At 40.3% G+C, this 12,821-nt stretch overlaps 1 protein-coding gene across 2 annotated transcripts; it reads left to right on the plus strand.

The window, feature by feature from the left end:
* The first annotated feature begins 9,614 nt into the window (after positions 1-9,614).
* On the plus strand, positions 9,615-12,413 carry LOC103991504 (uncharacterized). 2 transcript variants are annotated; one of them, XM_009410988.2, is made up of 5 exons: positions 9,615-10,043; positions 10,791-10,884; positions 11,467-11,504; positions 11,609-11,744; positions 11,858-12,413. In XM_009410988.2, exons 1-5 carry the CDS (start codon positions 9,720-9,722, stop codon positions 12,274-12,276), a joined length of 1,011 nt encoding a protein of 336 aa, XP_009409263.2. In that variant the 5' UTR covers positions 9,615-9,719; the 3' UTR covers positions 12,277-12,413. The 2 variants fall into 2 exon arrangements, with proteins under 2 accessions (XP_009409263.2, XP_065047875.1); XM_065191803.1 differs by lacking the exon at positions 10,791-10,884 and having other exon boundaries at positions 9,916-10,043; positions 11,462-11,504.
* The last annotated feature ends 408 nt before the right edge of the window (positions 12,414-12,821 follow it).

The following is a 12,821-nucleotide window of genomic DNA, read 5'->3' on the forward strand; positions in this document are numbered from 1 at the left end:
TCGAAGACTGAGCTCTGCCGATTGCTTCTCTCTGCCAGAGCTCGAAGACTGAGCTCGATGGTTGCATCACCTGGCAGAGCTCGAAGACTGAGCTTGGTGATTGCATCACCTGGCAGAGCTCGAAACAGAGCTCGGTGGTTGCATCACCTGGCAAAGCTCCAAGCTGAGCTCAGGCTGATCCACCTCTCTGCCAGAGCTCGAAGACTGAGCTCGATGGTTGCATCACCTGGCAGAGCTCGAAGACTGAGCTTGGTGAATGCATCACCTGGCAGAGCTCGAGACTGAGCTCAGGCTGATGCACCTCTCTGCCAAAGCTCGAAGACTGAGCTTGGTGGTTGCATCGCCTGGCAGAGCTCGGAACTTGAGCTCTGGCGGTGCAACCTCTTGGCTGGGGCGGTTGCACCTCCCAGCCGTGCAGCCCTGGCGGTTGCACCTCCTGGCTGGGGCGGTTGCACCTCCCAGCCCCACAGCCCAGGCGGTTGCACCTCCTGGCTGGGGCGGTTGCACCTCTCAACCCCACAGCCAAGGCGGTTGCACCTCCTGGCTGGGGCGGTTGCACCTCCTGGTGCAATCAGGGTCCGAATGGCTCACTCCATTCGACCCACTTTGAATCTTTTCAGGGGCCCAATTGCCCCAAGATTAAGCTAATGGGATCACCTCCCATTTTCATGCTTAATCATCGTGCTAACTACGATTATCTCTAAGACAACTTCTGCAGCTTGCTCCGATGCGTCAATCGCTTCTTCCGGCGAGTTTCCGGCCAACTTCCGTCGATCAACCGATAACCCTCGGTGATCCTTCTGCGGACATCCGGCATACTCCTGGACTTTGCGACGATCCACTTGGCGAGTTCCGACGAGCTTCGCTTGGCAAGCTTCTGGACTTCTCGGATCTGTTCTCTCTGAACCTCCGACGACCGTCCGAACTTCCGTCGAACTCTCGAACTCCCAACGTGATCATGATCTTGACTCCGGCGCAACTCCTGCTGCTTGTCTTACTCTCATCGTAGTTAATCTTGCACACTTATCTCAACACATAGATTAGATAACAAATTACAATTGACTTCATCATCAAAATCCGAGATTCAACAATCTCCCCCTTTTTGATGATGACAATCAATTGATAAAGGAGTTATCCTTAACTCCCCCTATCTATATGCCATAGTTGAGATAAGTCAACCTTGAATTCAAGACCTAAGAATTCAAGTGACGTATTGATAAGTTAGATCAGTTAAACTTATCAATGCTCCCATCATGATGCCTATCATGATGTATCTCTTCAAGAATTATGTCAAGGCATGACATACATCATCAAGTTTGTATGATTGTGTTTGTAACCATTCATCATGTAATCATATAAAGCTACGAAGGACTTTTTACATGATGCTCACATTTGAGATTTTCTAGTAAGTTTGCATTTTCTTCACAATATCAAATCAAGATATGATGCAAACTATAGTACATGTTCACATATCTCTTGGTGATGCAAGGATGGCATAACATTGTTTATAGCATCACTCAAGTATTTGCAACTATGACATAGATATGATTATGGCAGTTCAGCTATGACATAGTGTTTATCAATTCATATTTTTCTCCCCCTTTGTCATCAACAAAAAGCATGATAGCATTATCAAGCATATAAAGGAAGTCATGACACATATATCACTTTATTGTTTTTGCTTGACGGAGGAAAGTCATTTTCCAAGGAGTTTTCATAAGAGTGTACGGGAATATCCCATTTTTAGCATACAACCCGAAAAATGAACTTCTTACATGCATTTGGTTAAAAATATTTGTCACATAATTTTCAACATGTTATTTGATCAAGCGTTGTCAAGGCATGTAATAGTAATAACATTCGAAAAATAAATTTAAGTATTCGGACACATCAACATTCCTAATTCTCTTCTTATGTAATCAAATTGTTCTTCACATAGGGGTTTTGTGAAGATATCAGCTAGTTGATGTTTGGTATCAATAAACTCTATGGTTACATCATGATTAGTGACATGGTCTCGTATAAAGTGATGTCTAATATCAATGTGTTTTGTTCTTGAGTGTTGTATAGGATTTTTAGTTAAGCATATTGCACTCGTGTTATCACATTTAATGGGAATATCTTTAAGATTCACTTTGTAATCTTCTAAAGTGTTTTTCATCCATACAACTTGTGCACAGCATGCACTTGCTGCAATGTATTCAGCTTCGGTTGTTGATAGGGCAACCGAGTTTTGTTTCTTAGATGACCAGGATACAAGGGCATGTCCTAAAAATTGACATGATCCTGATGTGCTTTTTCTGTCTAGTTTACAGCCAGCGAAGTCCGCATCAGCATAGGCTGTTAATTCAAAATTTTCTGATTTTGGGTACCATAATCCTAGATTGGTAGTTCCATTAAGATATCTGAGTATTCTTTTGACTGCTTTGAGATGAGATATCTTAGGGTCTGATTGAAATCTAGCACAAAGTCCTACACTGAACATGATGTCTGGTCTGGTGGCAGTGAGGTAAAGTAAACTTCCTATCATACCCCTATAGGTTTTTTGATCGAAGCTTTCTCCATTCTCATCAATTTCTAACTTAGTGGAGGTGCTCATAGGGGTGTCAATGGCTTTTGAGTTATTCATTTTGAACTTCTTTAGCAAACTCACAGCATATTTGGTTTGACTAATAAAGATGCCATTGCTTAGTTGTTTGATTTGTAGGCCTAAGAAGAATGTTAACTCTCCCATTAGACTCATTTCGAATTCATGACTCATAGTTTTCGCAAAGGATTTACAAAGAGATTCATTTGTAGAACCAAAGATAATGTCATCAACATAAATCTGAACAATGAGAAAATCATTTTCAAAATTCTTGATAAACAATGTAGTATCAACCTTGCCTTTTATGAAATTATTTTCAATGAGAAAAGAGCTAAGTCTCTCATACCAAGCCCTTGGGGCTTGTTTTAAACCATAGAGAGCTTTAGTTAATCTAAACACATGATTAGGGTAGCCATTATTTTCAAATCCAGGAGGTTGTTCAACATAAACTTCTTCGGAAATGAAACCATTTAGAAAAGCGCTTTTAACATCCATTTGAAATAACTTAAAATTATTGCAACTAGCGTAGGCAAGGAGCATCCTTATGGCTTCCAATCGAGCCACAGGTGCGAAGGTTTCTTCGTAATCGATACCTTCTTCTTGGTTGAAACCTTTGGCCACTAATCTAGCCTTGTTTCTAACCACGATACCATTTTCATCTTGCTTGTTTCTAAAGACCCATTTAGTACCAATTACTAAATGGTCATTTGGCCTAGGAACAAGCGTCCACACCTCATTTCTCTCAAATTGATTTAATTCATCTTGCATTGCGATAATCCATGAATCATCTTTCATGGCTTCATCAACACATTTGGGTTTAATTTGAGAGAGAAAAGCGGCGTTGGCACAAAAGTTTTTAAAAGAAGATCGTGTTTGAACCCCCTTTGATGTGTCTCCTAGGATTAGCTCCTTAGGATGAGCATCTATATACTTCCAATCCTTGGGTAAGGATGTTTTGGAAGTGGATGCAACCAAGTTGCTAGTTGGAGACGGGGTTTCGTTTAAATTAATATCATCATCAAGATCATTTTTCTTAATTTCTGAAATCTCATTGAAAACAACATGGATGGATTCTTCAATAATTAAGGTTCTTTTATTGAAGATGCGAAAAGCTTTAGAAACCGAAGAATAACCAAGAAAGATTCCTTCATCAGATTTAGCATCGAATTTTCCTAAGTTATCTTTTTCATTCAAGATAAAACACTTACACCCAAAGACTTTAAAATATGAGACATTGGGTTTTTTGTTATTCCATAACTCATAAGGAGTTTTGGTGAGTAAGGGTCTTACTAGGACTCTATTTAAAATATAACATGCAGTGTTTACAGCTTCGGCCCAAAAATATTTGGGTAGGCTATGTTCATTCAACATGGTTCTTGCCATTTCTTGCAAATTTCGATTTTTTCTTTCTACTACCCCATTTTGTTGAGGATTTCTTGGAGTAGAGAAGTTATGGTTGTATCCGTTGAGTTCACAGAATTCTTGGAAGTCATGGTTTTGAAATTCTCCACCGTGATCACTTCTAATTGACGAAATCATAGATTCCTTCTCATTTTGAACAAGTTTACAAAACTTGGTAAAATGTCTAAAGCATTCATTTTTTTGTTTTAAGAAGTAGGTCCATGTATATCTGCTGTAGTCATCAATAATGACAAAGGCGTATTTGCTACCTCCTAGACTCGATGTAGAGATTGGTCCGAACAAGTCCATATGGATCAATTGTAAGGGCCTAGAGGTGCTTATTTGATTCTTAGCTTTGAAGCTACCCCTTATTTGCTTACCTAATTGGCAAGCATCACATACATTATCTTTGATGAACTTGATATGAGGAATTCCTCTTACAAGTTCTCTAGATGATACTTGATTGATTAGTTTCATGCTAGCATGACCTAATCTTCTATGCCATAGCCAAGCATCCTCATTCATAACGGCAAAGCACATTTCATCACATAAGTCATTGATGTCAATAGTGTATACGTTGTTTTGTTTTACTGCAATCATAGATATATTTTTGTGTGGTTTTTCAATGATGCAGGCATTAGATTCAAATCTTATAATATATCCTTTATCACATAATTGACTAATGCTCAAGAGGTTATGTTTTAAACCATCAACGAGTAAAACATCTTCAATAGAGAGGTTGGATTTGTTACCTATGGTTCCTTTGCCAATGATTTTACCCTTGTTGTTGTCTCCGAAGGTGACATATCCTTCGTCTATGCTAGAGAGCTTAGAGAATTGAGATGGATCTCCGGTCATATGCCTTGAGCATCCACTATCAAGGTACCATTTCTTGCTCCTAGCTTGCGATTGTTTAGTTTTCTACAAGAAAGGATGACGTTTAGGTACCCATTTGCTTTTGGGTGCCTCATAAATAGATCTATTATGTTGCATAGAGTTTATCATGGTTCCTTTAGGAACCCAAATCAATTTGTTTGGACTTATTTTCTTGAATGGACAACAATGTGTCTTGTGTCCAGATTTGCAACAAAAGTTGCACTTGGTTTGGTGTTGAACGTGTAAGATGGGGCCTTTTACAAAGGTAGTTGGATTTCGGTGAGGACTCCTCACAAATCCAATCCCACTTCTTTTGGGAGCATGACCCTTGTTTGTAAGGATCATGTTTAATGACTTGCTACCAACCTCGAATTTCTTCAAGGTGTCCTTAAGCAGCAAGTTTTCTTTTTGTATAGTTTCTAAATCATGACATTTGATACATGAGTTTAAACTATCATGATGTTCGACTTTTAACTTATCAAACTCACAAGTAAGATTATCATGTACTCTTTTTAGCAACTTGTATTTTCTATTTATAACTTTGCATTCATCAAATAAATCATGGAAGGCATTTAATAATTCATCGAAAGATAAATCAGCATCTAATAAATCCGTTACCTCCTCTTCGATGGCCATAAAGGCGTAATGAACAACTTGCTCGGTGTTGGATTCTTCTTCCTCGGATGCGCTCGAATCATCCCATGTTGCTTGGAGCGCCTTCTTCTTTGTTGTTCTTTTCTTGACTTGGGGACAATCACTTTTGTAATGTCCCGGCTTTTTACATTCATAGCAGATCACTTGGTCCTTCTTAGGTTCAAGTTTATTTTTCACATCGTTTTTAAACTTGTTTCTTTTGAAGAATTTTTTAAACTTTCTTGTCAAAAGTGCCAAGTCATCGTCACAATCCTCATCACTTGAGTTTTCTCTCAAGTGGCATTCAGAAGTTTTAAGTGCCATATCCTTCCTGTTCTTTGGAAGGATGTCTTCTTGCTCTTCATGAGCTTTGCAGGTCATTTCGTAGGTCATTAATGACCCGATTAGTTCTTCAAGAGGGAAATTTTGCAGATCTTTTGCCTCTTGAATGGCGGTGACTTTAGGATCCCAACTCTTAGGAAGGGATCTTAGTATCTTATTAACAAGCTCAAAATTCGAAAAGCTCTTTCCGAGTCCTTTTAGACCGTTGACGACATCCGTGAAACGGGTAAACATGTCGCCAATGGTTTCACTCGGTTTCATTCGGAAAAGTTCAAAAGAATGCAGCAACAGATTGATTTTTGACTCTTTCACTCTACTTGTGCCCTCGTGGGTCACTTCAAGTGTGTGCCAAATATCAAAAGCAGTTTCGCAAGTTGAAACACGATTAAACTCGTTTTTATCAAGAGCGCAAAATAAGGCATTCATAGCCTTTGCATTAAGAGCGAAAGCCTTCTTCTCCAAATCGTTCCAATCGATCATTGGAAGAGAAGATTTTGAAAATCCATTTTCAACAAGGTTCCACAGTTCTAAATCCATAGAAATAAGAAAGATCCTCATTCGGGTCTTCCAGTAAGTGTAGTCCGTTCCACTGAACATGGGTGGACGTGTAATTGAATGCCCCTCTTGGTTTCCGGCGTATGCCATCTCTCTTGGGTTTTAATCCTTTAGAGAGTTAACCTTGCTCTGATACCAATTGTTAGGATCGAGAGCACTAAGAGGGGGGGGGGTGAATTAGTGCAGCGGAAATCTTACAATAATTTAAAAAACCAAAAGCTGCGTTTGTTCAAAAACTATTATGATGCAAAAGCAAATTCTCAGTTTGTATCTAAGTGCAGTTTGCGTCTAAGCGCAGATTGCGTCTAAGCGCAGTTTTGCGTCTAAGCGCAGATTGCGTCTAAGCGCAGATTGCGTCTAAGCGCAGTTTTGCGTCTAAGCGCAGTTTTACGTCTAAATGCAGATTTACGTCTAAACGCAGATTTACGTCTAAACGCAGTTTTACGTCTAAATGCAGATTTACGTCTAAACGCAGTTTTACGTCTAAACGCAGTTTTATGTCTAAACGCAGATTTACGTCTAAACACAGTTTTACGTCTAAACGCAGTTTTACGTCTAAACGCAGATTTACGTCTAAACGCAGTTTTACGTCTAGACGCAGATTTACGTCTAAACTTTGAAACTCGTTTGTATATTCGCAGAAGGCAGTATGCAGTTGAAATCAAGACGTAAACGTAAACTGAAATCTGATGATTGAGCGAAGAAAGTCGATTTACGTCTGAATGCAGATTTGGAAGAACAGCACTTAGAACTTGTTCGTGAAAGCGCAGAGAGCAGTAGTGATGAGGGAGGTTTGCAGTAATGATAAAGTGCTCGAAAGTAAACGCAAACCAGAGATTTAGAGTGGTTCGGTCAGCCTTGACCTACTCCACTTTTGGCTTCCTCCACCGATGAGGTTGCCGACGTCAACTAGGTGCCTTCCTTCAATGGGCGAAGGCCAAACTTCCCTCTTACAGTTTCTCTCCTTTTGACAGGCTTAGGAGACAACCTTTACAGACCTTTCTCTCCTCACTTTACAATTGAAAACTTGAAGAACAGAAGGAGGAGACTTAAAGGCTTTACAACACTTTTGAGCTCTTTAGAATCACAGAAAAGATCACAATTTCGGTATGGGTCTGTATCTTTTCAGTGCTGAATGGGTGGGGTATTTATAGGCCCCAACCCAATTCAAAATTCGAGCTCAAAACGATCAAATCGATCAAATCCCAGAATTCTGGGATCAGGCGGTTGCACCTCTCGACTGGAGAGGTGGCACCGCCTGGCAGAGCTCGAAGACTGAGCTCTGCCGATTGCTTCTCTCTGCCAGAGCTCGAAGACTGAGCTCGATGGTTGCATCACCTGGCAGAGCTCGAAGACTGAGCTTGGTGATTGCATCACCTGGCAGAGCTCGAAACAGAGCTCGGTGGTTGCATCACCTGGCAGAGCTCCAAGCTGAGCTCAGGCTGATCCACCTCTCTGCCAGAGCTCGAAGACTGAGCTTGGTGAATGCATCACCTGGCAGAGCTCGAGACTGAGCTCAGGCTGATGCACCTCTCTGCCAAAGCTCGAAGACTGAGCTTGGTGGTTGCATCGCCTGGCAGAGCTCGGAACTTGAGCTCTGGCGGTGCAACCTCTTGGCTGGGGCGGTTGCACCTCCCAGCCGTGCAGCCCTGGCGGTTGCACCTCCTGGCTGGGGCGGTTGCACCTCCCAGCCCCACAGCCCAGGCGGTTGCACCTCCTGGCTGGGGCGGTTGCACCTCTCAACCCCACAGCCCAGGCGGTTGCACCTCCTGGCTGGGGCGGTTGCACCTCTCAACCCCACAGCCCAGGCGGTTGCACCTCCTGGCTGGGGCGGTTGCACCTCCTGGTGCAATCAGGGTCCGAATGGCTCACTCCATTCGACCCACTTTGAATCTTTTCAGGGGCCCAATTGCCCCAAGATTAAGCTAATGGGATCACCTCCCATTTTCATGCTTAATCATCGTGCTAACTACGATTATCTCTAAGACAACTTCTGCAGCTTGCTCCGATGCGTCAATCGCTTCTTCCGGCGAGTTTCCGGCCAACTTCCGTCGATCAACCGATAACCCTCGGTGATCCTTCTGCGGACATCCGGCATACTCCTGGACTTTGCGACGATCCACTTGGCGAGTTCCGACGAGCTTCGCTTGGCAAGCTTCTGGACTTCTCGGATCTGTTCTCTCTGAACCTCCGACGACCGTCCGAACTTCCGTCGAACTCTCGAACTCCCAACGTGATCATGATCTTGACTCCGGCGCAACTCCTGCTGCTTGTCTTACTCTCATCGTAGTTAATCCTGCACACTTATCTCAACACATAGATTAGATAACAAATTACAATTGACTTCATCATCAAAATCCGAGATTCAACAGTGAGCACGTGCTTGCATGCCAACACAAATATAAATGATGATATGTGGGCATTTTACGTGTATAAATTTTGAACATTTAATGTTTGTGTTTTCATTTGGTTAGATATAATTATATACAAGTATTAAAAATACTATGTATAGGGAAAACCTTATCATTTTGTTTACTAAGTTAGCACATTTTAATTTTAATATTATTTACTTTTCGTTACACTCATATGGATAGTATTAAAGAAAATTGAAATAAGATATTTTACTTTAGTTATGTATATGTAATATGAGTAGAACTAGGAGTAGAATGTTATTAGTTATGGTAATTAGTGTCCCCTAATATTAACACAAACAACTACTTCACGATTATAATATGGATTCAATAAACACTTCATGATCAATAATAATAGGATAACTTAAATAAATATTCTTGATCTTGACTTAACTGATATATTGTGAAAAGTCTCCTGGGTGCATTAAGGGACTCATAAAAAAAATAATAACTCTCTTAATTTTTAATCCTGACTAAAGCATGAAAGGATTTTTTTATCGCATAAGGATATAATTTTTATATGATCATCCCTCCAATCATCTTATCAACACTATTCCATATTATTGGTTCAAAAGTGGATCATTGTTTGATCCGAATTTTCGTTATATAGACATTCAAAATTTTATTTATAAAGACTTTGACCTTTTTTTTTTTTCTTCCAAATATCTCGTCCAAAATGGCTTTTGGGTTCTTTCCTACCGAATAGAATTGATATTAGGAACAAATCAGGTGCCAAATAGTTAAAATATTATCACACTCATAAGGCCAAGTCTCGACAAGATATGGGCATGCCGTATTGAGGGGTGGATTGGGTTAAGTGTCGTGGCCATTGCGTCTGCCTACCACTCCAGCATTTGACATAGGGTGACCAATTTATCAGCCGCTTGGCGTCGAAAGGGTGTAGAGGAAGGAAGATGGCATGGAGACTTATTCTATGTAGTAGAAGCAGCAACAGCTGGATTTATCCTCCTGCACTGCTATACTCGCATTCTTTACCGAGACCAGCAGCGTCAGCCAGGGAAAGAGAGGGTCGAGATGGGCTAAAGGTGTCCGGAAGAAGCCACCATCGACGATCTGCTTGCCTAATTGCATGCCGAGCCAAGAAAAGAAGTGGCATGGTTGAGGATGAGCAGCAAGCGTGGGAAGATGGCCGGCCCCTGCGGCAGGTGCAGCAGGCGGCCTTGTGGGCCGCCGAGGCAGCTTATATTCTCTGGCTTTTCCTTCTCCCTTATGCTCCGGTATGTTTGTTCTGCTTGTTCTCTGGCATTTTGCGTCTTTTAGCTGCAGTTAGATGTGATCAAAGTCTCATAGTTTCATATTACAACATACGAGAGACGCTTCTCATCCGATGCGTTCCCGATAGCGGCAGCCGAATAGTGTAATTTGCGTTTGACATTTTGATCACTTCTCCTTCATATATATGTTTACATTCTGCTTAGGTTTTCTTAGGGATCTCCGATCGATTCAAGTTTGCCTTTTAATCCACCAAGAAGATGCCCTAGTTGCGGATGTTGTAGATGGGCAGGATTCACCATTCTACTGACTCCATTATAGTGCATGCAAGCAAGATGTTTGTGGTTTTGCTGGGCATCTTTTGATTGCTTGTAGTGATGTGTGGAAATTTAGGAAATTAGAACCCAAAGTCTTAATCAAAATTACTTGTGTATGTTGTTGCTGGTAATGACTGTGGACGATCTGGTGATTCAAAATCAAGCTATACTGTCTGTCACATGGGGAAGCACGAATAGGAATGGATGTAAGCTGTTTCCACTGGATTCAACATAATCTTATATAAATCTGTGGCTCTGTTCTCGAATGAGTTACTTGTCGTTTGCTGATGCTTTAATGCTCTTATGAATTGTTACTTGGTGCATATTATATGAACATATGTTATTTGTTTGATGTTTGGAATCTCATAGTTGAGTTGTTTGGAGAAAGAGAACATCTAATTTCATGTATGGTATTTGACTAATATCTTCTTGTAGGGTGACCCAATATGGGCGATTAAATCCACAACAATAAATGACCTTGTGGGACTGTCTCTCAACTTCTTCTTTTTTCTGCCATGGATGAATGCTGGTAACTCTGATCTATTTGTTATGTCAAGTATTAATGTTTTTCTTATAATTCTCTGAGAGCAAATGCCTCGAGTTTTTTTTACTGTAAAACATAAACCTTGCTTTTCATTTTTTCCATAAAAGAGTATTCTTTTATAATTTCTTTAATTAACTAGACTTGAGAAAAATTCCAATGTCTTGCAAGTGTATGGTAGGTCACTTGCTAAAAGATTAGAGGAACTTTTGTCAGTATAGCTGACGGAACAGCTTGATCACTATTGCGAGCATTTTTCCCAAGGAATTTACATGAATCGGTGAAAGACGAAAACAAAGAAGCTAAAAGAAGATGAATAGGAAAAATAGACTGTAAAAGAGAGAGAAGAAGAAACACATCGAACGAATAGCAAAAGCTAAAGTCAAACTAAAAGCATAACTCTATTGTGTCCAAGATTTATCCCATTAATTAGGGTCACTTCTATCATTCCTAAACTCAGTCACATATGCTAATGGCAATGAAGCTATTCTTGTGCTTGTAACTTGATACTTGATGCACAGGTGTTAATGCCTTGATTTACTAATTCATCTGCATTTGTTGGCAGTATAGTTGGCATTCATGTACTTGAAGCACCAGTGCTGCATCCTGTAAGGAACTCAACACTAGTTGATAAGCTTCTCCTTCTTCCTTGTTCGGATACCATATGCTAAACTTCATCTCTTGGTTCCTTAACAAGTAACTTATTTTCTAGGCCGCTGAAGGTTTGTTCAACTTTGTCATTGGGTGGACACTTTTGTTTGCCCCAGTGCTATATACGGATCACCGGAGAGACAGATACAGTGGATCCCTAGATGTCTTATGGGGCTTTCAGATGTTCCTCACAAACAGTATGTCAGACTTGATAATCAATTATGATAAATGAAAACTTTATGTTATGATGCTTTTCTATAAACCATACTGCTGCTAACAGCCTTTGCTTTTGCTTTTTGCTTATTATTAGCTTTTTTGATACCTTACATGGCGATCCGCCTCAATGACATGGATGTGAAGCACTCCTACAATAAGTTGTCTCAATTAGGTTCATTGATGACCAAGGGTTCATCAATCGTTGGTGCAATTGGTGGAACAGTCTGTGTAGCATCAGCGCTTTGGACTTTCTTTGGCCGTCCTGATGCTGCGTTCGGTGGCATTGCAGACCGGTGGGACTTTTTGCTGCGATATGTTGGATCAGAGAGGCTTGCTTATGCCTTTATATGGGATATTGGCCTTTACACGATGTTTCAGCCTTGGCTGATAGGTGACAACCTCCACAACGTGAAGAAAAGCAGTGTGAGCATCGTGAGTAATCTAAGATTTATTCCTGTTCTGGGTTTGGTTGCCTACACTTTGTGTTTAGAAGATGACAAGAGCATTAGCTAAATATGAGCTTGAACTATATGCACTGCAAAACATGTAGGAGCTGAACTTGTTTGTCAGCTTGGGTTTAAGTAAACAACAGCTTGCATGAGAATTTGGCTGTACCAAATGAGAACTTGAAATCAAGAGTGCTTTTATAATGGTTAGTGCAATTTTATTCTTTAGAATTTTAAGCAGGTATTCTTCAAGTCAAATTCAGGTCACAGTACAAACTCAATGATGACATTTTTGTTCATCAAGTCCAGGTAACAGTACTTTCTGTCTGGGTGACTTGAAGCAGTGGGACGACTACATCAGGAAAAATGGAGCAGTCTTATTAGTATGATCCAATCTTGATAATTTTCTCGAGGACAAGTGTTATAAGGTAAACATTAATATACTATCATAAATAATATTATTAGTATAAAAATAAATCATAGTTGCAACTTGTAATTTTAAAATATTTGTTATTATTTGTTGTAATAGATTGTTGCATATTTTTAATGTTGCACTAACAAATTTAAAGCAAATTCTTAACGGATTTTGATTATGAGGCTAATTCGGAATGA

Source organism: Musa acuminata, chromosome BXJ1-7, assembly GCF_036884655.1.
Source record: "Musa acuminata AAA Group cultivar baxijiao chromosome BXJ1-7, Cavendish_Baxijiao_AAA, whole genome shotgun sequence".
In the NCBI taxonomy this organism is placed as follows: Eukaryota; Viridiplantae; Streptophyta; class Magnoliopsida; order Zingiberales; family Musaceae; genus Musa; species Musa acuminata.

Bases quoted from the DNA above. Each gene is read 5' to 3' on its own strand.
- LOC103991504 (XM_009410988.2), top strand. From the start codon at position 9,720: ATGGCATGGAGACTTATTCTATGTAGTAGAAGCAGCAACAGCTGGATT. The intron at 10,885-11,466 runs GTAACTCTGATC...TTGGCAGTATAG, and splicing joins TCTGCCATGGATGAATGCTG to TTGGCATTCATGTACTTGAA. The intron at 11,505-11,608 runs GTAAGGAACTCA...CTTATTTTCTAG, and splicing joins AAGCACCAGTGCTGCATCCT to GCCGCTGAAGGTTTGTTCAA.